General features: G+C 42.4%; 1 protein-coding gene across 6 annotated transcripts in view; it reads right to left on the bottom strand.

Moving 5' to 3' along the window:
- Positions 1-27,514, bottom strand: part of Mcc (MCC regulator of WNT signaling pathway) — a 445,938-nt gene that overhangs the window by 84,303 nt on the left and 334,121 nt on the right. For all 6 annotated transcript variants that reach the window (XM_048791968.1, XM_048791967.1, XM_048791969.1 and 3 more), the window contains 2 exons: positions 21,285-21,427; positions 10,145-10,287 (listed from right to left, as the gene is read on the bottom strand). In XM_048791968.1, coding sequence (XP_048647925.1) covers positions 10,145-10,287; positions 21,285-21,427 — 286 coding nt within the window. The remainder of the gene's footprint in view (positions 1-10,144; positions 10,288-21,284; positions 21,428-27,514) is intronic.

Below are 27,514 nucleotides of genomic sequence, written 5' to 3' on the forward strand. Positions count from 1 at the left end.
TAAAATAATAAATGTATTTCAGTGAGTAAAATGAGAAGATAAAAGCAATAAGTAGTATGAAACAGAAACCATAGCTTTACAAAGCAAAATACTATAGGAGGTGCTGCAGGACTTACCTGCTTACAAAGGATTTGAAGAAAATTGTTTAATTAAAGAATGTTTTGGAGAATGGGAGAGCAGGAGAAATAAGACCTCAAAAACTGGCAGGAGTCACTGACTCTTCAACGTTCCAGCCTCCCCATCAGGAGCTCCAGTGAGTCCCTGGGAGGGAGGCACACTCCTCCCTTCACCAGGCTGTGCTTTACCCACATCTATGTCCACGGGAGAGAGGAGGTCCTCGGTTCAGCTGCACTTTTCTCTAACAGACTTCGTTTATATCATGTCTCTTTCCAAAGAAGAATCTGAGGGGACTTTTCACAAACAACCACAAAAGGGGGGGGGGGGACACAGCACCTGGGACTGGGGAACGGCTGTGGAAGCAAATGGAGATTAACACAACTTTCTGAGGCCAACTCTTCCATTTAGCTGTGAGCTTCCTGGCAGCCAGAGCAAAAATAAGTTATCTCCTATCAGAAAGGAGAAAGCATTTCCATTTCACAAGAGATACAATGTTTTTTCTGACAATTGATGCTGAAAGAATTTAGGAACATGGGACTTCATGGGACGTAAAGCAATGTGACTGTCAGTGCCCTCAGCCAGTTTCACATTTATGCAGATTTCTTATGTTCAGAATGGAAGACATAGACCGTAAAGCACAATGTCAAGGGATTTTTATGTGGCTTTCCAGATATCTACTCCACTGTCTGATGGCATAGAACACAGAAAAGTATGTGAAACTGACTTCTCCTTTGACTAGAGGATGCAAATTAGCCAGCAACAGCCAGAGAATGTGTCTGCACATCTGGCAGGGTTGGAGCGTTCAGAATGGTCCTATTTTTAAAAGCAAGTTTTGAAGAATTGTCACCATTTAAAAGTCATTAGGATTAATGGTTATTCTTGTGAAATTCAGTGTTGGGCCCTTCTGCACTACAACAATCTGCCGAGCAGCAGAGCAGACCCCTTTGGACTCAGCGAGTGTGTCCGGGTTGCTCCAGCCCACTTCCTGCCTGGCTGGCTACTGCCCAGCCCCGCTGGAGTCTGCAGCACCTCCTATAGTATTTTGCTATCTTCTCTGAATGTGACACTTCCCAGTTAGACTTCTGATGGGAGCTAGAGAACACACAGCTCAGGTTATATTTTCCTAATGAGAACTTAGGGTCTTAGGTTTTTATATTGCTGTCTGAGGGAAGGCCCATATACTTTGGAAATCAGGAAAGGACGTCAGAGGACATTCTTGGCTACAAAAACTAAAGAAATTCAAGAGCAATCTTGCCCAGTTAAACACATCCTAGTGGGCAAATCTGGCTTTCTTCTTTCTGTCTCAGGACCAACCATGCCTATGCCCCAAGGTGACACCATAAACTATGATAGAATTGGTTTATTTTGAATCAGGTTGTTAAAAATTGCTGCTATTGTTTTTAAACCCCTGGAAAAATTCTAACCCACATAAAGTCCAGCTACATGGATTAGGTGTTAACAACTATCCCCCGGTCTCCCTGATGGAGAGGCTGGGACTTTCATTCACTGCTCCAACATGTGATTTTGGATTCAAACAGCACACACTTCTGGGACTTGGTATTCGCTTCACAGTTACTGGTTAGGTATTTGCCCAGCTTGGAAGCCTCTCGTTCTCCTTTTCCAACAGGTCTTTTTTAAGCTTTGCCCTGGAATCCTGTTTCTCAGGAGGCATCTGATCAGGGTATCACATTCCCCGTAATCACCTACTAACCAACACATAGACCCTGGCAAGTCCAGCCCTGGGGAGCAATGACTCTGTTCATTCAACACTGTGTTCCCAGAGACTCACAGCGCTGGGTCTGGAGTAGGCGTTCGATTTACACTAGATGAGCTGAAAGCATAATAGAAATGAAAGGCTTTTTATAAGCCAACTTTTAAAAATATCAAGCTTTTGTTGCCTACTTCTTAATCAAGGATCATCAAATTTAAGACATCTCAAATGACACATCACACTTTCTAAAAGGCAGAAAGCTTTCAATTAAGTTCCTGGAGGTAGAAAGCTGCCAGTGAAGTAAGAGATATTAGCTACAGTGAATTTGAGCCAGGCTAAGAAACAGAAGTGGCTGCAGGCCTGCTGCAATGCGGGCGGCAGCAGGAGGGACCGTGCGCATCACCCTTGCTGCCTGCCAAAGGCTAGTCCATGCCACTCACTTCTCTGTTCTGACTGGGCACATAGCATGCCTGATAAAGCAACTTCGAGTGGAGTTCAGAAGTGGAGCACATGCTTGGTAGGAACAAGGCCCTGGGTTCCATCCCCAGCACCAAAATCTAAAACAAAGAGCGAGCTGTAAATTCTTTTAGCATCAAAGCAGACTTTCTGCAAAGAGGCCAGACATTACATACAAGGAATCTAACACGTCGGATTCTACTGTAACTCCAAAGCCGCACCCAGGGGGGCTGCTGCTTTCTTGTTAGCAGTCCTCTGCACTTGGCACACGGCAAGGCGCTCCATCAGGAATTGACAGAAGCGGAACAAAACAACATAGAAAACGTAGAATCTTTGGCTATTGGGTCTGAATGCCAAGGAGAAAGAAAGTATCCTCAGAGGTTACCCCCTGCTTAATGCCTCAAATTGCCTGTGTCTAAATAAGACAAGAGGATTTATAAGGACAATGCCATTGTAGTTTTAGAACATCTCAACATCACTAATAATGGACCAACTGGCATCAGGAGCAACTTGTTGCAACATGGGAACGAGAACGTATCATCACCTACATAGATTTTTATAAAAAAGAAGAAGAAATTAACCACAAATCTAATAAGAAAACAATCAGACTATTCAGAATAAAGGGCTATCTGAGATAATATAGGGTTGGTCTCCTCCAAAATGTCAATATCATGACAGACAAAACCAGGGCAGTGGGTACCATCCTAGGATTGGATCTCAGATTCAACAAAGTAATAAAAGGCATTAATGGGACAACTGGAAAAAGTTGAATTAGGATTGTATATTAGTGTCCCAGAAGTGTTAAAATTCTTGAGTGTGATTAAAGACTCTGTGGTTACACAGGAGAAGGTTCCTGTTCTTAAGAAGTTTTAACTGGTGTGTATTTAGGAATGAAGCATCAAGATGTCTGCAACTGACTTTCACCTGGCTCAGAAAAAAATAAAATTACATACACAGGAGGGGGAGGGGAATGAAAACAGGGAGGGGCAAGCTGCACCCCTACCCCACATCTGAAAATGAGGCTGCATGCTCATGACTTCTATTTTAGCAAAATCTTACCAGCCTGGGATTTGTTTTCATTTTTGCTGTTGTCCCTTTGAATTTTGGACAGTTTGTTTCTGGGAAATAGCAAACTTGGTTGTAAATAAGAAGGCCCGAGGAAGATGGCCTAACATCAACTGTTGTAAAGCCACCCTCCAGGGATGGCCAGCCCGAGTCCTTGGTGCCTCTTCTCAGACCCCTCCCTCCAGCGTGCACAGATTCTGTGCACCCTCTGCCTCTTATAGAAAAGTGCTGGCAGCAGCTTCTAGAAATCAAGGCTTTGGTGACAAAAATGTCAGCATCATTTTTTTAGGTGATTTCTGATCACTGAGTTGACACTTAGAATAAGATACTCCCTAGTGTTATAGAGGATGGTAGGAAACCTTTGGGGTAGAGAAGGGGTGGCTTTTGTTATTCTGCAAGTAAAGCCTTAAAAATCATTCTGGACCTTTGAGAACTGATCTTAGAGAGATAGTCAGGGGCATGTTTGGAGGGAAAACTCCAGCCCCACCTCACTGCCTCAGGGGTTCTCCTGGGCTTCACCTGTGACCACCCTCCCCAGTTCAAACAATCCAAACAGCCCTTTCTCAGCCTGGATTGTCTACAGCAGCCAAGAGTCCCTGTTAAGACAGGCCATCCCCAGTCCTGAGAGCAAACAGCACCTGCACACAGTAGGCCCAGTGCTTAGGCCAGGACTTGTGGTTCTCCCTGTAATAGGCCTGTGAATTCCCAAACCCCCAAGGAAAAGGGAGAGAATGTACTCCCAGCATCTGAATGTCAGAAACATAAAATGCTGCCAGGTGTGGTGGCATGTGCCTGTAGTCCCCAGTGACTTGGGAGGCTGAGGCAAGTTTGAGGCCAGCTTCAGCAATTTGGGTGGGGTGGAGTGGGGATTGAACCCAGGGACACTTAACTACTGACCCACATCCCCGGCCCTTTTGTTGTATTTTATTGAGAGACAGGGTCTCACTGAGTTGCTAAGTGTCTCGCAAAATTGTTGAGGCTGGCTTTGAACTTGCAATCCTCCTGCCTCAGCCTTCTGAGTCACTGGGATTACAGGCATGCGCCACCACACCTGGCCAGCTTCAGCAATATAGTGAGGCCCCAAACAACTTAGCAAGACCCTGTATCAAAATAAAAAATATAAAAAGGGATGGGGATATGGCTTAGTGTCTGAGTCCCCCTGAATTCAATCCCCAGTACCAAAAAAGACACCCAAAATATTTTTTTCTCATAGTAACAAAGCTCATCATGGTGGTCAGGTTGGCGGGAACAGCAATGAGGACCCGGACTTTATTTCCATTACAGGCTAAACAGGCTGGTGTAGAACCTAATACTCCTGCTGGTTATAAGGAAAACTATGTCATGACTTTCAAACATCCCAAACTCTAGTAAACCTTAAGAGATAAGATCTGTTTAGAAAATAAAGACTTCTTAAATTAGAGGAATTCATGAATCACAGCAATGGTGGGGGCTCATCTGGAGTGAAGGTTGCAGATCAATGGCTTTTCATTTCTATCTCATTTATACCCCAAGTCTTTTGGGGGAGCAGGGGTAAGGGCTGAGAAGCGACTAAACAGTATAATGTGAGGAGAATAAGCCCGAAGCAGAGCAATAACCTTTCCTGCTCTCAACCCTAGTTACTCTAAGGAAACTTCCAGAATGACTTTCAGTGGTCTCCTCTGTCACTCAGGTGGGTCGTGTTGGACCAGGCTCAGGAGAAAACACAGTCATCTCAGAGAGGTAACTGCAGTAAGCCAATGTCCCCAGGCTTGTCTTGAGCTTGGCTCTCATGGATCTCTTGGGGGATATTATGTTGCCCAATAAAACTAAGGAGAAGGGGTTGGGGGATGCAGCAAAGGGCTCAGCCTGTTACGTGGAGGCAGGGTGCAACTTTCAGTCCAGTCTAACTTTTTCACGGGGGGTGGGGGTGAGGGCTGGATACTCAAAGTTTCCAAGTAAAGTTCTGAATACTCTGACTTCCCTTTAAAAAAAATTTGGTACTGGGAGAGAACTACTAAGCCACCTGGTTCTTAGCAAAAAGTGAGCCTTCTCCAGAGAGGCTGCCTCACCTTTGCAAACACTTCTTTCCAAGTTTGCAAAAATTGTTTTTGGAAGAGGCAGGGCAGCCTTTTCCTGCACTGACTTGATCTCCCGACTTTGAGTGGCTGCTTGACACTTCTAAACATTTTTCCCGAAGCCATTAAGCCTCAACAGCCACTAAGCCAGGAAAATCTGGCTTTAATGTTAAACATATTTCATAGTCACAGCCATGCCAAAAAGCCAGGTTCCATGTGTAAACTCTTCCTTGGTTGTCCTCCAAAAACGACTCATACTAAGGAAAATACCATCTATATGATCGCACCAGCGAGCATAGGATCCTATGCTTCCTTTCAACCTATGAGTGTATAACAGCTTAACGTTGCTAAGTTCCAGAAAAATAAAAGTTTCTTGCTAAAAACCAGAAATTGTCTCAAAATACCAGAGCAGAGCCCCCCACTAGCTCTACAAAGGTCTGTGGGATCAGGGATTTTGTTTGTTTTACAGGCAATTGCTCCAGAAAAGCTTTGCTGTTCCATTAGTAGGGCTGGGAACAGAGCCTGCTGGAGGGGACGCCACACACGTGTGACGCGATGGGCCCGTGCACACATCTGTCCTCTGCTTGATTGCAACACCCTGAATTGTTTGGTCTGAGTGTGTTGTTTCTCATTCAGAGATCTGCAGAATCTTGTTTAATTACAAATGCTCGGCAATTAGGCCAGGTGCCTGTGATCACACAGCTGCTCCTAAAATTCCCCTATCAGCACTAGAGACCTTGAAGGGTGGCAGGAAGGGTACAATATCAACCACAGTGTGTCTCACTGATGCAATAGGAGTGCAAAAATAAAGCTGTCTGCAGAAACAGGCACAGCAACAAAAACCTCTTAACTGTGTGGCCTCGGACAAGTGACTAACCTTCTCTGAACTCTGATCCCCTATTAAGACTTCAGGGCCTCGTTCATGGTTGGGATTAAACACATGGTACACTACATGAGCAAAACATATTAACTGTGACATCCAGTCTCACTTCTAACTACAACACTTTGCTTGACTGAGGAAACAAAAGCTCTAAGCCATGATTCCAACCTTGGCTTTAGCCATTCAGTTACCTGTATTTCCCAAACAACTGTGTGACCAGGTTTGAAAAGAGGTAACGTCATTTATTTTAAAATGCAATGTGCTGAGGACCTTTCTCCTTTATTTAGCTGGAGTGATGGCTTTTCATTTCTATCTCATTTATACCCCACTTTGGAAAGTTCAAGCACTTTCTGAACTGCTCATTTACCCCTCTAGGCCTAGAAGACAGTGCCCAGGAGCCAGGTTACAGAACAGGCAGCCAGGCTGTGACAGGTGGGATTTGCAAAACAAAAGAAAAGTGCTTTTTGATGAAGTGAGTAGACTGGACTAACTCCTGTTATCTTTAGACATCAGCAAATACACTATAGCAAACTCTGCATATAAAATCCAGCCCAAGAAAACCTCTGGGTTACTAATGCAGGTTTGCAAATATAGCAAGCATAATGAAATGGATGCTTTTTAATGATTTCCTATAATGGTGTTTATATATGGAAGCTTTTTTCCCTATTGAAGCAATTTAATTGGAAAATGGCAAAGGAATAAGAAGAGGCAGCCAGCCAGTTCCGATTAACACACACAATGACTGTCTCTGTGCTGCAGCCTTACTGCACTTCTCAAAGTTGTCCCCAAGTGCTTGCTGTCCTCAGGGACCTGGCAGACCTTCTCTGCCCAGAGCAGCCTCCCCCACCTGCTTCTCTCCCATTTGACCCTTGCATTTCCACTGAGCTGTGACTTCCACAAAGTCTTCTCAGGGTTCTGCCTGAGGTTACATGAAGGTTCTCTGCAGGCCTCCTGGGTGATCCTGACCCCACTGTGGGTCTTCCCTGCTGACCTGTCACCACATTCTCCAAAGAACTCTGAGCTCCAAGGTGGTGTCCACTCCTACTCAGGGATTCACTCCAGTGCCCCCTACATGTGGGCACTGTTAGGCTGGCATACAAGGTTGCTAAGCTCCCCGCCAGCATGTGAGTGACAATGACTTGTAACACTTGAGGGACTAAATGCAAAGACAACTAAGTGCTACGAGGGATGGGTGTGCCTGGAGCAAGTGATGCTGCAGACCTGAAGGAGAAAGGGAGACCTGGGCAGAAGACAGTTGATTGATGGAGGGAAAAGCCATGCACGGACTCTTGGAAGGAGCAGGGAGAGAATGCAGAGCCTGCAGGCAGGAGAAGGGACAGTGAGAAAGAAGGCCAGTGTGGCCAGAGCTGGAAGACAAGGAGGACAATAGAGGCAGGAGCTTCAGGCCCTGGTGATGTCACTCCAGATTTGAGGGAGCCTGTGGGAGCCAGTCGTACAATGGGGGAATGTGTCTTTAAAGCACTTGCTGCTGCCTGGATTGCTGCTAAGATCAACACCAATTCACAACCCTAGGATTCCCCTCTTCTCATTTTCTCCGTACATGTTTGGCTGACTGGTTGGTGGATTGGTTGACTGCTTCATTCATTTATTGGTTCCAACAGGATCTCTGAACATATGTCACGTGCCAGGCTCTCGTTGGCTCCAGAGTTACACTAACAGATGAACAACCACATTTCTGCCTAAAAGAGTTTAGTGGGAGAGTCAAATAGCGATATGATTTAAAATTTCAACGTCATATGAGAAGGCAACAAATGGGGCAGCGACAACGTCCGCATAGTCACATAGATTGGGGCTTCCCGAGACCTTCTGAGGAGGCACATTTAAACTGAGACTGAAACGGTGCGAGGCAAATCCCTGCCACTGGCTCCTGATGGGTCCGTTCCTCAGCTGGTGGCCCCCAGGGCTCCGTCAGGCTCACTTCTCACTCTCTGTGCATCCACTTCTACTGCTTCAGTGACCAACTGCAAACAACCTGAGGTCCAGAACTTTCCTCTTCACTTCTTATCTCGGTGCCTACGGCCTTCTGAAGCATCTCCATCCAAATACCTCAAGACACCTTAAACTCCTGCCCAACAAAACCCAAGATCTCCACCTGTTCCCCCACCCTCCTCTACTAGCAAAACAAAACAAAACTCATTGCAAAACCAACTGGTTCTCTCTGCTAGACTCCCCATAGTGGTGAGTGCCCCACCATCAACCACACCAAACTGTGAAAACCAAACCCTTCAGGGACACCCCTGCCCCTGCACGCACGCACACACGCACACGCACACACACACACACACACACATACACGTACGTCTGTCTTTGCCCTATTTTACTCCTGCAGCAAATCTTGCCAAATTCTCACCTTCTCCATATCCATTTTCTTTTTTACATCTCAACTGCCACCACCCTAGTCCTAGCAATAATTTTGCCCCACTAGATTTTTTTTAATAGTTTCCTAGCTGACCTCCCTAATTTACCTAGATCTATGACTCTTTTTCCATACTGGCGAGGGACTGATTCAAAAATATAAATCCTATCATCTCACCTGCTTCTTCCACTATTGAAATCTTTCAGTCCTTCTGGTGGGTCTCTGGGAAAAGGCCAGACTTTCTAATGGTGTGTACAATATCCACACTGTGTGCCCCAGCCCACCTTACCTCAATGGTCTTTCCCTTCCTTGAATGTACCCCACCTGGAGGGATGTCATCTCCTCCTTTACCTGCTTAATTTCTACTGATCCTCTGCATTTCAGCTTACCTGTCACTTTGCAGAGAAAGCCTGGAACCCTGGGCTGACTCAAGATTTTTGATACAGTCACATGATACCATGTTGTGTGAATGTTTGGGGTATTATCACACATGTTTAGGTTGATAATTAAACATAAATGTATACTATTTAGATAAAATCTCACTCCCCAATTAATTTTAAGTCCCATGAAACTCAGTATTCTTTTCTTCTCCTGATCCTTCTTCCATCTCCCCCCCTGTATGAGCGTTTGCTAAGACATGGGGTGCCTTCCTCTTTTGGCTCCACATCCTGTCAACCATGGGATCACTTTAACTCAGTTGACTTCAAAGCCTCTACCTTCAATTTCAATCCAGGCAGGCATTTCTGAGTGGACCAGTATTGTACAACATTTTGACTGCAACTCAGAATAGTTCATTTAGCAACTTACTACACAAACATATGCAATACACAAGTTTCATGAAACAATCCTGTCTCTGTTTTCATTTCCACGAGACCTTATTTTTTCATATAATTTCAGGACCCAAAAGTGGGTCATGACCTGCAGTTTAAAACTCGATGTGCCAGATATTTCCACATGGACATTGCTCTACACTCTCAAACATACTGTGACCATTTCTCATCTTATTTCTCAATTTAACTTCCTTAACCAAGGAATGTGATCACCCTCTGAGTCACTGAGGATCAATGTGCTGAAGTCATTTTGAACTGTTCCTTCTTACCCAAGAGTTGTTGAGACCTGCTGGGCTTCTTCCACTGCAAAGTGCTGCCACCCATGTCCCTCCTTTCCACTCATACCATCATAGTTCAGTTACTACTTTAATGTGAAACACTCCAGTGGCCTTTTTAATAGATTCCCTGTTTCCTGAATTTCCAAACATAGGTGACATATGCTTGAATCATAATCCTATCAGGGCAGAAGGCTAATTCAGCTCTTCAGTTGGATTTTGGCCAACGAAGTAGTGAGTAAGGGACTGAACCTCTTCATCTACACAGCAAACTCCTTGGGGAATTAAATTTTTAACTCAGGCTGCCCTGTGTTTCTCAGATTCCTTTCACCATCCAGAAACCCAACTCTGGTGTGGTGGTGGGGGCTGGCCGACTCACCCATGTCAGCAGTGACCATGGTGGACTGGTTTTCAGGGATGGAGACAGAGGTCTGGTCTTGGTCCATGCTTCGAGAGTCCTCGTTGACCTCGTGTTGACTCTGACTGAGCTCAGATCGCAGTTCCGAGTATTCATCTTCCTCCCTGAGAAAAAGGAGAGTCAGCCACCACCAACAGAGTATGTGAGCCAAGTCCCTAGAGTATATGTCTTTTAAGGACAAGGTGAAGACATGCCAAATGGAAAGATTTCTCTCATCCAGTGCACAGGGACCAGAATTCCTTTCAGGCCAAAGAGATGGCCATATCTATGGTCAGTCAGTGTGTGAAGCTGAAATGTTGCTTCTGTGCTCACATTCATATCATGTTCAGAACAAAATTGTCTATCTGCCCACTAGAAACTTCCCTCTTCAAAGATTTCCCAAAGAAACTAGATTTATTCACCCTCTCAAATTTCAAGGTAAAAAATAAAGTATTAGCATGGATGCTAGAGTAAGCAAAATTAAGAGTCTGATGAAGAGCAGCACAGCCATCACCGGGAAGGTCCCACTGGGAGCTTTCTTCTTGGAAAAGGACGTGGGGGAGATGCTGGGGTTAGAGTGACTGAGAACTCATCTGTTCATCAATGCAGAGCAAATCGGACCTTCTGAGAGATGTACAGATGAGCACATATAAGGACCACAGGTTCCTTCCCCAAAGAAGGTAGGTGGAGTTAGGGGATGGGAAAAGAAGACAGGTGAGGAGAAAAATGCAAACAGTGAGCAAAAGAATACCATGCGGTGTTCTTTTCTCTTCCACTGCATTTGCTAACAGAAAGGCAATGCTGAAAAGCAGCCCTGTTTCATTTGCATGTGCACACCCACCTCTTTTCAGTCCTTCACAGATCTTTCAACCTCCGGTCTCTGAATTGCACTATTAGCAAGGTGAGAGATCTTAGACTTTTAGTGTGTATTTGAAAGCACACACTTTGCCCCTCTCCGTATTTCACTACCACCATTTCCACATGCACACTGGGCACTGGAGAAAGCAAAAGTGACTCTCTTTGAAGTGTTTCAACTGTACAGGGAGAGAACATCATCACGAGATGGAAGTGTGGGAGGGGAAAGCTCACTGGTGTCTGCTCAGTCCCAGGGAAAGGGTGCTGTGAAGAAAGCTAGGAAGAGAAGAAATCCATTCCTTTTGAGTAGCCACTAATGGGGAAGGGGTGTGTAGAAAATCGACAATCTTGAGTTTGGACTAGATCAAGATGGTGAGCAGTCACCTCCAGTGCTTGGGGGAGAGGCAACTGGGGAGACACATTTACAAGTCAGAGAAATGGGAAGAGTTTGCCAAAGTTCTTGATTCTCTCAAGATATCAATATTCTTGCTGGACATAGTGGTACATGCCGGTAATCCCAGAAGCTTGGGAGGCTGAGGCAGGAGGATTGTGAGTTCAAAGCTAGCCTCGGCAACCTAGTGAGGCACTTAGCAACTCAGTGAGACCCTGTCTCTAAATATAATATTAAAAAGGGCCAAGAATATGGCTCAGTGGGTAAGCACCCTGGGTTTAATCCTCAGTACCCCCCAAAAAAAAGAAAGAAAGAAAAGAAATCAACATTCTTCCAGGAAATAGATTTGGGTGCATATCAAAGAGTCCCTGCTTTATAAGGTATTTAAATAAAAGCCATTCAGAAAACTAGGAAGAATTTAAGCAGATGTAAAGCCCCTAGCCATGCCAAATATGAATGTGAATGGGAATGGTGAAGGCAAAAGATAAAGGTTAATGATATATGAGCGAGTTCATTATTAGACATCTTCAGAAGTCAACAATAATTAGATTTAGGAAAGAAAACAATTAAAAAGTACTCTTCAGAGTCACCTTTTTGGTCTAGAGGACAACTGTTTGTGCACTGATATGTCAGCTCTCCTTTCAGTCACCACTTAAGATTCTAATTTAGTTAACAGGAGATTGTGTATGATGAATAAATTCCTTTTATTGCATGACCAATGTAATCAGCCTCAGCTTGGCTGAGACTGTTTTATAGCCAAGAAAGTGAGTGATAAATGGTGCTGCTGTTCCTCGGGTATAAATGGCATTTGCAAAACTCTTTAATAGACACCTTAAACCCTCCTGGCTTGGCAGATTCCAAAACATACACTTCCTGCCAAATCTCTTGCTTTGTGCTAAATTACTTCTAGGGATTATTAGGATGAACTTTACAAAACAGCAAATAGGGAAGGGGTGGAGGAAGGAAGCCGTCATCCTAGCACCATCCCCTCTGAGGTCAGAATGTGGTCAGAAGGAGAATAATAATACACTGGTGAAGCCATTGCAGGCTGGCAAATTTTAGTGACATGAAATGCAAACTAAAGATATCCATTCAATGTATTTGAGCACTGAAAATAGGATACGAAAGGAAGAAGAAAACAAATAGGCTTGCAATCAATTCTTAACCTAAGAGGGCTGCTGTGGGTGGACACAGGAGGAGCATGTGGGGCTGCCAGTGGGTAGGGGCCAGGGAAGACTTCCTGGATGCAGCAGCACTCCAGATGAGTCTTGAGGCAAATTCATTTTAAGCAGGTCATGAGAGCAGAAGAACACATGCAAAGGCTCAGAGGAGCTGTTGAGTCACTAGAGCTTGGTGAGGAGCAAGGTGTTTGGTGTGGCTACAACCCAAATGGAGCATGGAAACGGAGCCTAAGGTGGAAAGGACCTCGTCAACAGGGCATTTTGATCAAAAGGTGAATTTATTGTACTGGAGGAAGCAAATGATCAGGGTGAGAAGGTAGAAATAAAATTATGGTGTGCAAAGTCTAATAATTCAGAGGAAGTAGTAAATGTTGCCAAGGTTTCACGTGAAAACAGATAAAATGAAAAGAAAGAAAGAATGAGCAGAATCTCTGTGTCTTTGACTCCACAGGAAGGGCTAGCTCAGGCATACCTGATCCCAGGTGAGAATACTTCCTATGATAATCATAATGAATACTCTGGAACAAAAACAGCACATGCAAACAAAGTAAATCATAATTAAGAGGTGGAAAGCCACCTTACAAGAAGATCAGAGAAGGTTTTGTGGTACAAAGAATGAGGTACAAAATAGATTAAACTGTGCCTAAATATAAGAAGATGTGGGCAGCCCTGTTGTTTCTCACACCACTTTGGCAAAACATCATGGAGTTGCACATCTCTATCATCACCTATCAGCATACCTTGAAAGGAGGCTGGAATTTGGGACAAGGAAACGACAAAAACGAGTTCTCTCAGGGCTCTTTGTAAATTGACATTTGTGATTATATGGTAGGTGTACCAGACTGGAGATGGGGGTTTTCTCTACCATTCAAGAAAAATGGTCCATGAAGAGCAAAGGAATAGATAAAAAAAAAAAAAAAAAAAAAAAAAAAAAAACTCTGCTGGTACAAAACTCATGGTACAAAGACAAAATCCTGAGTTATGCATTCAAGGGATTTTCTGCACAACCTTGAGCCACTTACCAGTGAAGGTACTTTGGTAAATTCACAGTATCATCCTCTAAAACAACTTTATTGTTCCAATTATGTCATATGCACATATGAATATGGCATAATGATCCCACTATTATGTATAATTATAATGCACCAATTAAAAAAGATAATCCCCTCAAATGACTTTACGGCTCCCTTCCTTTTGCTGTATACACATCAAGGGATAACTTATTTCCGGGCAGGGGTTTGGAGGGATGCCTTCCCCCCTCCCCACCAAATACTCACTGCTAGCTCTAGTGATGAAAAAGAGAAAAAGTGAAAAAGTACAAAAAGTGGTGATTTTAAGAGACAATAACAGAAGCATAAATAAACTGAGAAATGTTGATAATTATACTCCATAGTGAACGTTTCATAATGATGGAATTACAACGTTCCCGAGTGTTTCTTTCTGGAACTTGAAGGATCATCTCACGGGATTCTAAATGTACATGATTTCATTGACTTGGAAGCACTTGGGAAGGGCTTACAACTTGCTTTATTTAGACATGTAATGATCAATGCTTGCCTCTAGCTTAAACAGAAAAACACAACAAATTCTCCTAAGGAGGTGGACTCTCCACTGTGTACACGCCTGTGTGATGACCGGCAGACAGAAAAGTCTCCAGCTGACGAACCGCAAGGGGTTCTTAAAGACCAGTTAAGGCAAGATCAATACCTTCATTTTACAAATAAGACAACCCAAGTTTTGAGAAGTGAAGCGACTTTACACAGCATGATGCAACCAGTTAGTAGTAGAGCTTAAATCCTAAATTTGCTACCCATGAAATAACAATCTAATGTTGTGGCCTCGGAAAATGATTTGTTGTTGTTTTTCCTTATTTTAAAAGGAAAATTTTTATCGGCTAGAAGTGAAATGATCGAGTCAGAACAGGGAAAAGTAAATGTACCATTCTTAAAATTTCCAGACTTCAAGCTGAAGGACTCTGGAATCAGCAGCATTTAACGAAACATCATTAATAATCCTCCTATCTGCTTTATTTTGCAATGCACATTTATGTCTTGTCACTGGGTTGGAAGGAATTGGAAAGAAGACCCAGATGGTCATCCGCTTGCCTTGGCAGCTGTCAGTCAACTGTGGCTAGTGAACCCAGTCTATCTGACCTAGCGGGGTTTATTTGTTGAAACACACAAATAAACACTGTTTTTCTACAATTTAAGATGGACTTTCCCTGAAATGGCTGGCCTTCTTTTGATAAATATTTTCTTTTTAGAAATAGGTAGAAAATATATTCCTTTTAGTTCTCTCTTAAAAAATCTATGGTGGAAATAAGTGAAAAGTAAAGTCTTGATTTTTCCTTTAGTTCTACCTCCTCTTCTTTTTCCATGTAACACAGAAGGAGGTCAGACTCATCTGGAGTTGTCTGGTGAATTACTGAACAAATGGGATTTTGACACCCTCTTCCACGAACATAATAACCCATCCTTGTCTCAACCAGTTCTGATACAAGATCTGTATACAAGAACTTGAAAATACTGAACAAAGGTTTATGTATACCACATAAGACAACAGGGAGAAAAAAAATTATCGTCCTGGATTTTATTTTGATTTCATCATACTGACTTTCTTGGCCATAAATTAATCAGAACAACATGTTTTGCTGGGACACGAAGAGGTTTGGGTTACACTGTGTTTGAGATACAGGATACCTGACAGTGGTTTGGGGCTGCTATCAATTTGAAAGGTGCTGAGGAGAGTGAGCCCAGGATAAGGGCTGAGGCTGAGCTTGGATCTCAGGGGGAGAAGAGGAGACCCAGGAACTGCAGGGTCCTAGAGGTTTAAAGAGTACATCAGGAGGGAAGGAGGACTCTGATTAAATGCTATAGAAAGGGACCAATAACAAGAAAAAGATGTTCCAGGTAAGATTATAAATAGACAGTTGGGAGCAGTGGCACATGCTTGTAATCCCAGCAGTTCGGGAGGCTGAGGCAGGAGGATCACACATTCCAATAGCCTCAGCAAAAGCGAGGCACTAAGCAACTCAGTGAGGCACTGTCTATAAATAAAATTCAAAATAGGGCTGGGGATGTGGCTCAGTGGTCGAGTGACCCTGAATTCAATCCCCCGTATCCCAACCCGCCCCCACCCCGCAAAGACAAAAAGGTTAGTGGACGGAGGTTGGCGGTATGTGATAGATAGCTCAGTGGTAGAGCATGTGCTTAGGAGGCATGAGGCCCAGGGTTCAATCCCTATCACCAGAAAAAAAAGGGGGAAAAGTGGTGGGGGACCATCAGTGGTTAGGCTATCTAAACAAAATAGCATTGACTAAGTGGCTTAAAAACAGAAATTTATTTTCACAGTTCTGGAGGCTGGGAAGTACAAGACCAGGTTTTAGTGTGGTTGGATTCTAGAAAGGGTTGTCTTTGTGACTTTCAGATGGTGGCCTTCTCTCTGTGTCCTTACAGGGCAGGGAGAGAGGAAGCACTGGCTCTCTTCTTTCTTTCTTTCTTTCTTTCTTTCTTTATTTATTTATTTATTTTTATTGTAAGCATAATTTATCACATATTTAAATACACTACAAGCTGGGGCATGTATTAGATAATAAAGTTAAACACAAAAAGAAGAAAGGAGCAAAATTCTAACATAATTCTCAAACAATGAAATACAGCATAAAAATGAGATGTCATTGTTTGTTGCCTTTAGTTTTTGAAAAAATTTAATGTTTAGGAAGTATGTAGCATGACAGAGGGTTGGAAAAAAACACTAGAATTCTTTTCCCGTCTCTCTTCTTATGAGGACAATATCCCATGGTGGGGTTCCACCCTTATGAGCTCATCTAACCCTAGATAGCCTCCAGAGGCTCATTTCTGAAGACGTCACATTGGTGATGAACAGATGGGTGGGGGAGGGGCATAATTCAGTCCATTGTAAAGGGAAACTCTTGGAGTCAGAAGGCAGACACAAGGAGCTGGCAAGCCAAGGGGAAATGAAGCCCAGAGCAAGGACTAGTAGAGAGAGCTAGGAGTAAAGGGCTGATGTTATGAGAATAGCTTATGGGAAAAGAAAATAATCTCCTTGGGAAAGAAAAGACCTTGTATTGAATTTGCTTAGACGTCTTTTTTTGTTTTTCTTTTCAGATCCAAAGTGAGTTTTACTGGTGTATTTTTTTTCATTTTCCATCCTTCGTTATATTATCTCCCCAAGTCAAAGAAACATTTTTAAAAAGTCACTGATGGGTAGGTGAAAAAGCACATACTACAAAACAGTGCATATTGCATGATCTGATTTGTTTAAAATATTCACAAATACAAATTTTTAGAAAGCCACACAAACAGAAAATTAAGGGCTAATGTCTAAGAGATAGGGTCTAGGATGCTTTAGACAGGGTTCAGTTAGGAAAACAAACTGCATGAAGTAGTTCAATAGAAAGCATTGACTTTAGGTAGTGCTGTGCCTGCACAACTGTTGGAAGGCTGGAGAAGAGAAAGATGGATGGAGGCCACCAGAGTTGTCATATTTGCCATCACGGCTGTGGATCCCTCAGAAATCAGGAAACCGATGCTACCTTCACACCTCCCAACTGCTCCTAGGTCTGGCCGCAGTGAAGGACCTTACACCATCCTTGCATGGCAGCCTACACTGCATGGCAGCCTACACTGCATGGCTGACGGAGAATAGATCTCACCTCCCCCTTTCTACCTTCCAGACCCATGTGAGTGTATCTCATTGGTAAACCAAAACTGCATCCACAACCCAGTTGGAAAGGGAGTCTCAGGGTCCCAGACATTTTTTTTTTTGGGGGGTGGGGGTACAAGGGATTGAATTTAGGGTCACTCAACCACTGAGCTACACCCTAGCCCTACTTTGTATTTTTTTATTTATTTTTTTTTTAATTAGAGACAGGGTCTCACTGAGTTTCTCAGCGCCTCGCTAAATTGCTAAGGCTGGCTTTGAACCCATGATCCTCCTACCTCCACCTCCCGAGCTGCTGGGATTACATGTGTGTACCACTGCGCCCGGCCCCTAGACCCTTTTGATTCTGGAGAAATGGAGAGAGGGATGGGAATGAAGGGCCAGAAGATATCCATCATAGTCTATACTCAGTGACTGACCATGCACACCCTCTAGGCCACACTAAAATTCCCATATGCAATCATAATGACACCAATTTTCTCTTACTATCACTCAACTCAGGATAAATGGGCTCAGCTTTTCGTCAAAATGAGAGACCCAAAGTACCATCAGTTACTGTATCCACAGTTAGGTAATCTTGCCTCTTCTAGTTCAATGAAAAACCCACCTAAATCTCATATAAGCTAACCATCAAATTTTAAGTTTCACCAGTACAAATTCACCCTCTGTAAAATAACAGTGGGTACCAAGAGGAGAAAAGGAAATGCATACACATATGAAGAAGCAAGATGTGCACAGCTTAGCCATCTTTTCTGTAACTGGATATAAGGCTATAGTTTTTATCACTTTCTTCTACTAGGAAAACCTATTTCCTTTGTGCTTAGTCAGCATTTTAACTCGTTAGAATTAGTTCTTTACATGGTGAGGTAATCCAAAAATTTATTCCCAAAGGGCCTAGCCCTGTGTTGGCTTGCTCTAATCTACTAGTTTTGGCCACTAGACAATTTCTAGGAGGCTTCCTAGAAAATCCCACATTTTCAATATAGATCTCACCACCCTATAGTATAGTAATAACCCAATTTCTCCCTTAATAGTTTCCCCAGCCAGCTTGTTGGTTCAGTGGCAGGAGATACTTCAAAGGAGCAGGTGGCGTTCCAGGGAACCATTATCATACTCTCTGTTGGAGACATTGCTCCCTTGGGAATGGAGGTTTGTAAACTAGCAGAACTCAAAGGTGCAAGAATGAGCAGCAATAACTTTTTCAAAGTGAGTTTTTACGTATATGAATGAGAAGAGCTACTTCTTTTTTTTTTTAGTTTTTTTTTTGGTGTGTGTGTTTACTTTTTTTTTAATTGATTTTATTTTTTTAAATACCCAACAGCGGAATGTATTACAATTCTTATTATACACATAGAGCACAATTTTTCATATCTTTGTATAAAGTATGTTCACGCCAATTCATGTCTTTATACATGTACTTGTTTTTCTTTTTTGCATTACAATTCTTATTTTTATATATATATCTCACAATTTTTCATATCTCTGTATATAAAGTAGGTTGACACCCAATTCATGTCTTCACACATGTAGTTTGGATAATGATGTCCATCATATTCCACCATCCTTGCTAATCCCCTGCCTCTTCCCTTTCCCTCCCTTCCCTCTTCCCTATTTAGAATTCATCTATTCACCCCATGTTCCCCCTCCCTACCCCATTATGAATCAGCCTCCTTATATTAGAGAAAACATTTGGCATTTGTTTTTTTTAGGATTGGCTGAGAAGAGCTACTTCTATTTCCCCTCTTGGTCCTTGGATACAAAAAGTCAAGACCATAAATTATTGCTAGTTAGGAGCACCTATCACAACTCCAGAGCGTTGAAAAAGGTTCCATTTCAGATGGTGCTGTAACTAGGTCCTCTATGGGATAGATTCAGGCCATAATATCATTTGGTACCTGACTTTTGGCTTTGGATTGAACTTTGTATCCCCAAATACATACGTTGAAGACCTAGTCCCAACATGATGGTATCTGAAGATGAGGCCATGAAGATGAAATCCCATTTTCCCTCCTTTGCCATGTTAGCATAAAATGAGAAGGAGGCAATCCTCACGTCAGAAAGAGCCCTGACTGGGTAATCAAATTAACTCACAACTTGAACTTGGACTTTTCAGCCTCCAGAACTGTGAGAAATGTGAGTTCTGTGGTATAAGCCACCCAGTCAAAGGAATTTGGTCACAGTAACCTGAGCAGACCAATTTGCCTTCATAAATCAAGACCAGATTGAAGTGACAAGGAAGTCTCCACACAAGGACCTGGGCAGTTTGGAAATGAGTTGTCTGGACATTTGGATATTCGAGGGGAATTAGCATTCACCCAATTTGCCTGGTTCCTGCTGCACTGGGGCTATCCCAGCCTATCAGGAGATGAGGACAAACAAATTCACTGGGGTGCTGAAGGCTGAGGAGATGACCAACCTCTGGAGCTTAGAGGCCAGGAAGTGCCTTGTATCACTGACCCACATTCCTATGACTCTTACAGCCTTGCAGGGAGTCCCCTCAAGGAGAGACCAGCTCATTTACATAATGAAAACTGGCAGAATTTAATGTGATATCTGCATAGGTGCAATCTTCCTTTAAATCAGAGGCATCAATAAATATTTACGGTCAAGCAGCTCACTGTATTTTAATGGCAGCAGTTTGGCTATTATATTCAATTTTACACAACTTGAAATTGAGTTTTCCAGGTGATGTGTGATGCATTTTTTTTCACAACTCACTGAGCCCATTTGCTTTCACCTTCTCAAGTGTTTAAAAGTGCAACATGTTTTCATGGAAATTACAAATTTGCCCATGTCCTCTGTTAGGCTCCTTTAAAACTGCTATAATCATTTCTTTGGGTTGAAAATTCTTCTCTGCTCATGTATTTCAAACCTACAATCACTCTTAAGACCAGGATACAATTTAAAAGCCTTGAAGTTCTAAATTAGAATATGAAATTTATTGTGTGGCTCCAGCTCAGTGCAAATTTTTTCCACAATTTTTGCCCAGAAAACAGATGCCCCTCAGTACCCTCATTAAGAAGCCCCGTCATTACTGGGACTCTCCAAGTTGGAACAAAATGCCCCCAAAGTTTCTCCTGACCCAGGACTTCTAGAGGGAGAATTTAGAGCAGCCGCCTCTAAGATTTTCATTATGGTTTGTATAAGCATTCAGTGAACACAGCACCTTTCTCCAGAAAAGTAGCTGCTTTCCTCAGGGCTGTTCCCTGAGCACCTCCAGGAAGATAAAGAGTTCTCATCCTTGGCTCAGTTAAGTCATTCAGCAAGTCCCCTGAATAAAAGAGCAAACATAACCAACTAAAGCACTGTGTAGTGGAGACTTAGAAGCCAATGGGTGGATAAGATATGAATCACTTTTTGGAAAGAAAATTAAAGGCAGAGATATTCTGGGTTCTGACTTCACCTCTACTCTCTGCTAAGTATAACTGCAAAGCAGTGATTTTTTTTTTTAAGGCCCAGTTTTATAAGCAGTTAAAATGATGGATAAAGGAGTCTGATAAGAGGATAAGTCAATGCTGATTAACAACCTGGGATAAGCTCAAAATATTAATAGATTATCTGGAAGCCTATATAATGCTTAGATATAAGCCATGATTGTGGCTTCATGAATCTCTAAAAATCTCTGGGGGAAGCACATAGTGTACACATCTGGAGACTAAAAGACCTGGAGAGGTTGTGGGGACACCAGCGTGTCTCTAAGACAGAGCAGGCTTAGGACTCATTAATAAAGCATTTCACTGACTTTCCGACTCTGCACCCTTATCAATAAACTGAGGCTCACATCACCCACCCAGTCTACCTTCCAGGATTACTTTGAGGATAAGAATCAGAAAAGAATAATGGAGAGAAAAGCTCTTGGTTAACAAAACAAAGAGAAGGTGTTTTATAAACTGGGAAAGTCTTAGTTACAAAGAAAGCATCATTAACTGTAATTCACAGGGGTTCCTTCAGCTCCCACACCCAAGTAACAGTACAGAGGAGGGCAGAGAAAGCAAAGCTTGGAGCCCAGTACCTGATGGTGGTGCCTTGCAAGCGGTCTATCTTCTTATTGAGCTCAGCGATGATGCTGTGGAGTTCTGTGATGCGTTCCTCATACCGAAGCGTCGTTCGCTCCTGGACATCCTCATGCTCTCTCATGAGGTGCGACTGCTCACACTAGGACCAAGAACAGGAGAGAAATGTCGATGAGATGACACACCTTTTGGCAAATGAGTCTATATTCTGTGGCCTCCAACCACCAGAGCTTCAACATTGAGTGTGCTCCAAATAAAACACACGCCTGCTCACTGGCCAGCAACCCAGGAGATGTATCAACAGCTAAATTTTTACAAGGCCCCAAGAGGACACCTGAAGCTTTGTCTTTCTAGCACTCTTTGGAAAACAATCTCTCAGCAAGTGGCCCAAGCTGGATCCTTCAGATATCTTCTCTGGAAATTTAAATCTTGAGCAAATGGACCTCAGATTGCAAAGAATGGATTTATCAACAGCCTGTAATGACTGTCTCTGAGTTCCCACATATTACTTTATTTCTGTTCAGTTTCACTTTTACCAACTCAACCCTTTTTTGCTGAAGTTGGTCAGGATATGTTTTAGCTAAATTTCAACCAAATAACCCTAAGTGGTATGACACAGTGTCTTATCTGGCTGGATTACCTGTGAATTTCATGCTTTCCAATATCCTTTCCTTCTAGACTATAAATTCTCAAAAGGCAGGGACTATGTGTTTTTGTCATTTAGTCCTAGCCCCTGGCATATGGCCTGGCTCACTGTGGGACATCTAGAAGTGTAACAGAATGAATAAATTCCATTCTATCTCACTGTCATGAAGGCTGCTTTGTAGAAAAAAAAATGGCAAATAGAGGCTGAGGTGCTTCCCTTGCTCAGTGTTTGATGGACTAAGGCAGCAGATGCTATGAACACATTTTTGCAGATGGAGTTGAAATCCTAAGGAACCTGCTCACCTCTTTCATTTTTCTCTACCTTCCTCAACATGCACCCCTCACTGTACAGTTAATCTCTTTCACAATAAAATGCTCCTCAGTGCTAGAGCAAGTGGTCCAGTTTGTATGCCTGACTACTACACTCATCCCTGATTAATTTCCTGTCCAATAGAGGAATTTTAATTTCATTTTACAACCAGGCTTTCCTAATGCCAAGAGCCATATGTGCTTGCCAGCTTTGCATTTTAAGCCGTGTGGCAGGCAGGGGAAGGTAAGACAGCTTACCCATCACCTCTGATGTCCTCCTACCTCCCTAAATCTGCTAAGTTTACAAGGGTATAACCCAGGGCAAAGACAAGAACACTATTCTCAGCCTCACTCAATACAAAACCACAAGAACTCAAGAAAGACATCTGACAAACATATTGGTATAAATCAAGGCAGGGACCAAACCCATGAACTTGACTGGTATTCTTGTAACTTCCCGGGGGTTTACCGAGAGCTCCAGAGGCGAGGTCAGAGGGAATGAATTATTAAATGTTGTATCGTAGACTTTTGTGGAGTAGTTGCTTTAAAAAATGCTGATGTGAATGACTGTTTTTAGTGACAGCCTAAATCATCAAATAACCTTCACTCAAAGTTATGTTCACAGCAAATTAAGTGGGACCAGAGGTAAGGATGACAATAGAGTATAGACCACTTTCATGGGACTAGGAGTTCAGCTCAGAATACAATGCACTCTGGGCAAGCCTGAGCCCTGGGTTCAATCCCCAGGACACCTGCCCCTCAAAAAAGGTACATCTACATGGAAGCTTTCTTAACAGAATATCTAGCTACAGATACTCTCCCTGTGCACTTAGACCTTTTTCATCTGTGATCCATCAAACATTAAAAGAAATAAAAGTCCACAAAGTGACAGTATCTCAAAGTCGGTTTATGTCAATAAATTTAAAAAAATCTTCTGTATTTCCTTGGAACATACCAACAACAGAACATTGTTCTTTTAGTTGCCACAGAGTATCTATCTAAGCTCTTGTTTTTATTCTTTTTTTCTCATTCTCCAACTGTGTGTATATTCTATACACAGATGTAAATAGTGGACCCTCTCATGGGGGTCACCAGTTCCAGATTTTTTTTTTAGTTTTTTAATTTTTTTAAATTGTTGATAGACCTTTATTTTATTTATTTATATGTGGTGCTGAGAATTGAACCAAGGGCCCCACACAGAATATGTGGGGTGCGCTACCGATGCACCCCAGCCCCAGCCCCCTGGACCTTGAAATGATTACAGGATAGTGTCCATTCCCTGACGTGGATTTTGTCTATGTTATGACACTTTCTACACTGTTACTGGTTTTCTGTACTCAGTTCTCTGTGGCTAGAGCTCTCTGTGAAATGCTTCCTCTCTCAAAACTTAATGAGCTCCCATGCTCCCTTAATGCCCCATTTAGTCTTCCTTCTTTATTCTCTTTACTGGTCAAGTGGCCACTACCACCTCCTAGGCCTGCAAGAAACTACAAAATCCAATTAACAATGAAGACATGCAAGTGTTAATATAAAAAAAGAACACATGATGAACTTATAGCCACCAGCACCATGGGCATCCCTCTGGACTGCAGGGGGATGCCCAAAAGGACATTGGAGAGGGGGGGTGCTGCAGAGACAACAGATGAAGAATGAGAGTATGCTATCTGGTATTGCACCACCTTTGTGCCTGCCTTTAACTGTAAAGTCTGCCTGGAAGGTACATGTAGGAACAAGAGAGCACAGGAAGCCTGATGATTCAGGCAGACGGAGAAGCACTTGTAGCTAAAAGAAAAGATTCACAATGTGTATTTGGATCTCAAGGGTTCATTTGGGAGTAGTAATAAGAATATATTGAGGAAAAATTTATTTTGGTTAAGGGCAAAGAAGTCTGGCTTATATTCTTCATTTTTCAATAAGTATGCTTTTTCAAAATGGCAAAACGTCTCTATAATACTTCCTTGGCAAAAATCATATATTTCTTGATTTCCCAAAATATCTAAGAGATTGTGGTAGGTGCTGTGCAGGATACTGAAATGGAGACTCACAGAGAACAAAAAAATGTGGGGAGGGGAGGAGAGCTGATGGTAGATTGGCATTCCTTTCTCAATGAAAAGACAGTCCTGGAAAACCATTGTCAGAATAAACTCCCAGCTATAGACGTAGGAGTGGCTGAGAAGACACTACTGAAGCTTCATGTGTACAAATCAAACTCCTCTTGCTGACCCTCAACTGAATTCAGCCAATAATATTGAAGCACTGGTCTCAAAGCTTAGTGAAAATCCCTGAAGCATCTCCGAGCTGTGGTGCAGGGAAAAGCCGAGCAACTCCCACAAGGGCAACTGTGTAGGAGGAAACAAGCCGACACCTGCAGGAGCCCAAGGACCCAACAAAACACCCTTGTTAAACAGCCCATCAGACTGCATGTGAGTTGAGCCTGGGAACAGGGCAGTGTAGTGCAGGAAGAGGCGCAGATGAGGGGGTGGCACCCGGGACATACAAAGCCATTCTGTGCAGTCACGGCCTCTCCTGCCCTGGAGACACCCCACACGAGCAAGCACTGGCCTTTCCACACTCTAGTATCCTTACTCATCCAGCGCCTCCTACCACCCCGAGTTTCCACGCCCTGGGAGGGTATTTTTCAACCTGGGATGGTGTATGATCTCACAAGGACACAGGGTAGGCCAAGCTCAAGGCTGTACCTCCGTAACAGTCACCTGTAGCGTGTGCTCCAGCAAAGCCTCATTCAGAAAGGTAATAGGACAACAAAAACTAAACGGGAAAAGGGAGGGTTTATTTTTATGACATTTAAATTTCAAAAAGTTTATATCTCCTCAAACATCTATCATTTCTTTATGGTGGAAACATTCAGAATCCTTTCTTCTAGTTTTTTTTTTCCCCCAGTACTGGGAATTGAACCCCTGAATGCTCTACCATTGTGCTACATGCCCTTTTTATTTTTTTGAGATGGTATCTCACTAAATTGTCCAGGCAGGTCTTAAACTTGTGATCTTCCTGCCTCAGCCTCCTGAGTAGTTGGGGTTACAGGCATGCACTACTACACCCAGCACCTTTCTTCTATTTTTTTTTTTTTTTGAAATGATTAGTATATGGCTGTTCTCTATTGTCATCTTACTGTGCAATGACACACCAGAACATCTTGCTCCTAAGTTACTATGTAACTTAGGATCCACTGCTCAGCCTTCTCTTCTCCCCTCCCTCCTCTCCCCAGCCTCTTATAACCAACATTTATGGAAAAGGCTGTCCTTGCTCCAAGGTATGCTCTTAGCACCTCTGTCAAAAATCAGTTGGCTGGAGATGCATGGGCTTATTTCTAGGCTCCCTATTCTATACCACTGGTCTGTATGTCTGTTCTTAGGACAACAAACACCATGCTGTTTTGACTACCATAGCTTTCTAGTATGTTTGGAAGCAAGGTAGTATAATATCTCACTTTTATTCTTTCCATTCAACATTGCTTTGGCTATTCAAGGAATTTTGCAATTCTATATAACTTTTATGATTGTTATTCTAGTTCTGTGAAGAATGAGATTGGTGAATTACACTGAATATGTAGATCACTTTGGGTACTATGGGTATTTTGAAACTATTGATTCTTTAAATATATGAACAGGGGTGTCTTTCCATTTTTATGTGTCTTTTTCAATTTCTTTCATTAGTGCTTTACAGTTTTCATTGCAGAGATCTTTTACCTCTTTGGTTAAATTTGTTCCTAGGAATTTAATGTTTCGAGTATTATAATTGGGATTGCTTTCTTGATTTCTAGTTCAGGTAATTTGCTATTAGTGTTTACAATGCTACTGATCTGTATATGTTGATTTTGTATACTGAAACTTTACTTAATTCATTTACTGTTCTAATAGGTTTTGTGTTAGAAATTTTTGGGATTTTTCTGTATATGTCATCTCTGAATAGTTACAAGTTGACTTCCTCTTTTCTAATCAGTATGTCTTTTTTTTTTCTTTTTCTTTGTTTTTGAGATGAGGTCTTCCTATGTCTAGGCTGGTATTGATTCCAGGGCACAAGTGATTCTCCCACTTCTACCTGCCAAGTGCTGAGACTACAGGCACAGGCCACCACACCTGGCTTGGAAAGTTCTTTATTTCCTTCTCTTTCCTGATTGATCTAGCTAGGATTTTTGGTACTATATTGAATGATAGCAATGAAAATGGCATTTTTTCTTGTTCTAGATATTAGAAAGATTTCAGCTTTTCCCCATTCAGCATAATGTTATTTGTTGGCTTACTATAAATGGTCTCTATTATATTGAGGTCTCTTCCTTCTATTTTCATGAAAGGATGCTGAATGCCATTTTATTTTTTGCATCTATGAAGATAATTATGTATGTGTCGTGTATGTGTGTGTGTGTGGGTGTGTGTGCGCGCGCGCATCTAGTCCTAGGCTTTTCTTTGATTGGAGACTTTTTATTACTCATTCAGTCTCTTTATTTAATATTGGTCTGCTCATGTTTTTCTATTTATTCATGATTCAGTCTTGATAAAGTGTACATATCCACGAATTTGTTCATTTTTTCTGGGTTCTCAAATTTGTTGGCAGATAGTAGTTCATAATCATCTCCAATGATCCTTCGTAGTTCTGAGGTGTCAGCTGTTTCTGATTTTATTTCCTTGAGTCTTTTCTCTTTATCTGAGTCTAGCTAAGGATCTGTCAATTTTGCTTATGTTTTCAAAGAACCAGCTCTTTGTTCACTCATCTTTTGTATTGTCTTTTAGTTGCTATTTCACTTATTTCTGCTCTGATCTTTATTTTTCTCCTCCTACTAATTTTGGTTGTGGTTTATTTTTGCTTCTCTAATTCTTGAGATGCAATGGTAGATTGTTTACTTGAGGTCTTTGTGGGGTTTTTCTTTATTTAAGTGCAGTTGCCATAAACTTCCTTCTGAATGTTGCTTTTTGCTGTATCCCATGTTTGGGAATGTTGTGTCTCTCAATTTCTAAGCTATATATTTCAATGGGTTTAGATGCTTTTAAAACAACTGATAAAAGACTCATCTATTTTTTTTCATAAATCCATGAACAACACACTTTTGCAAATGTGGGCCTTTCAGTTATTTTCTTGTGTATGTTGGGCTTCACCAGGGGCACTGCACGGGGTGCACATCGATAAGCATCAGCACCCTGCAGGACAGCAAGACCTTCACCAAGACTCTGCCTCCATCCACACACATGGTAGAATTACACTTCCCCTCCCCTGACACTAAATAAACTCATTTGACTTATTTTGACCAATGTGATAT

Source organism: Marmota marmota, unplaced genomic scaffold, assembly GCF_001458135.2.
Source record: "Marmota marmota marmota unplaced genomic scaffold, marMar, whole genome shotgun sequence".
NCBI lineage: Eukaryota > Metazoa > Chordata > Mammalia > Rodentia > Sciuridae > Marmota > Marmota marmota.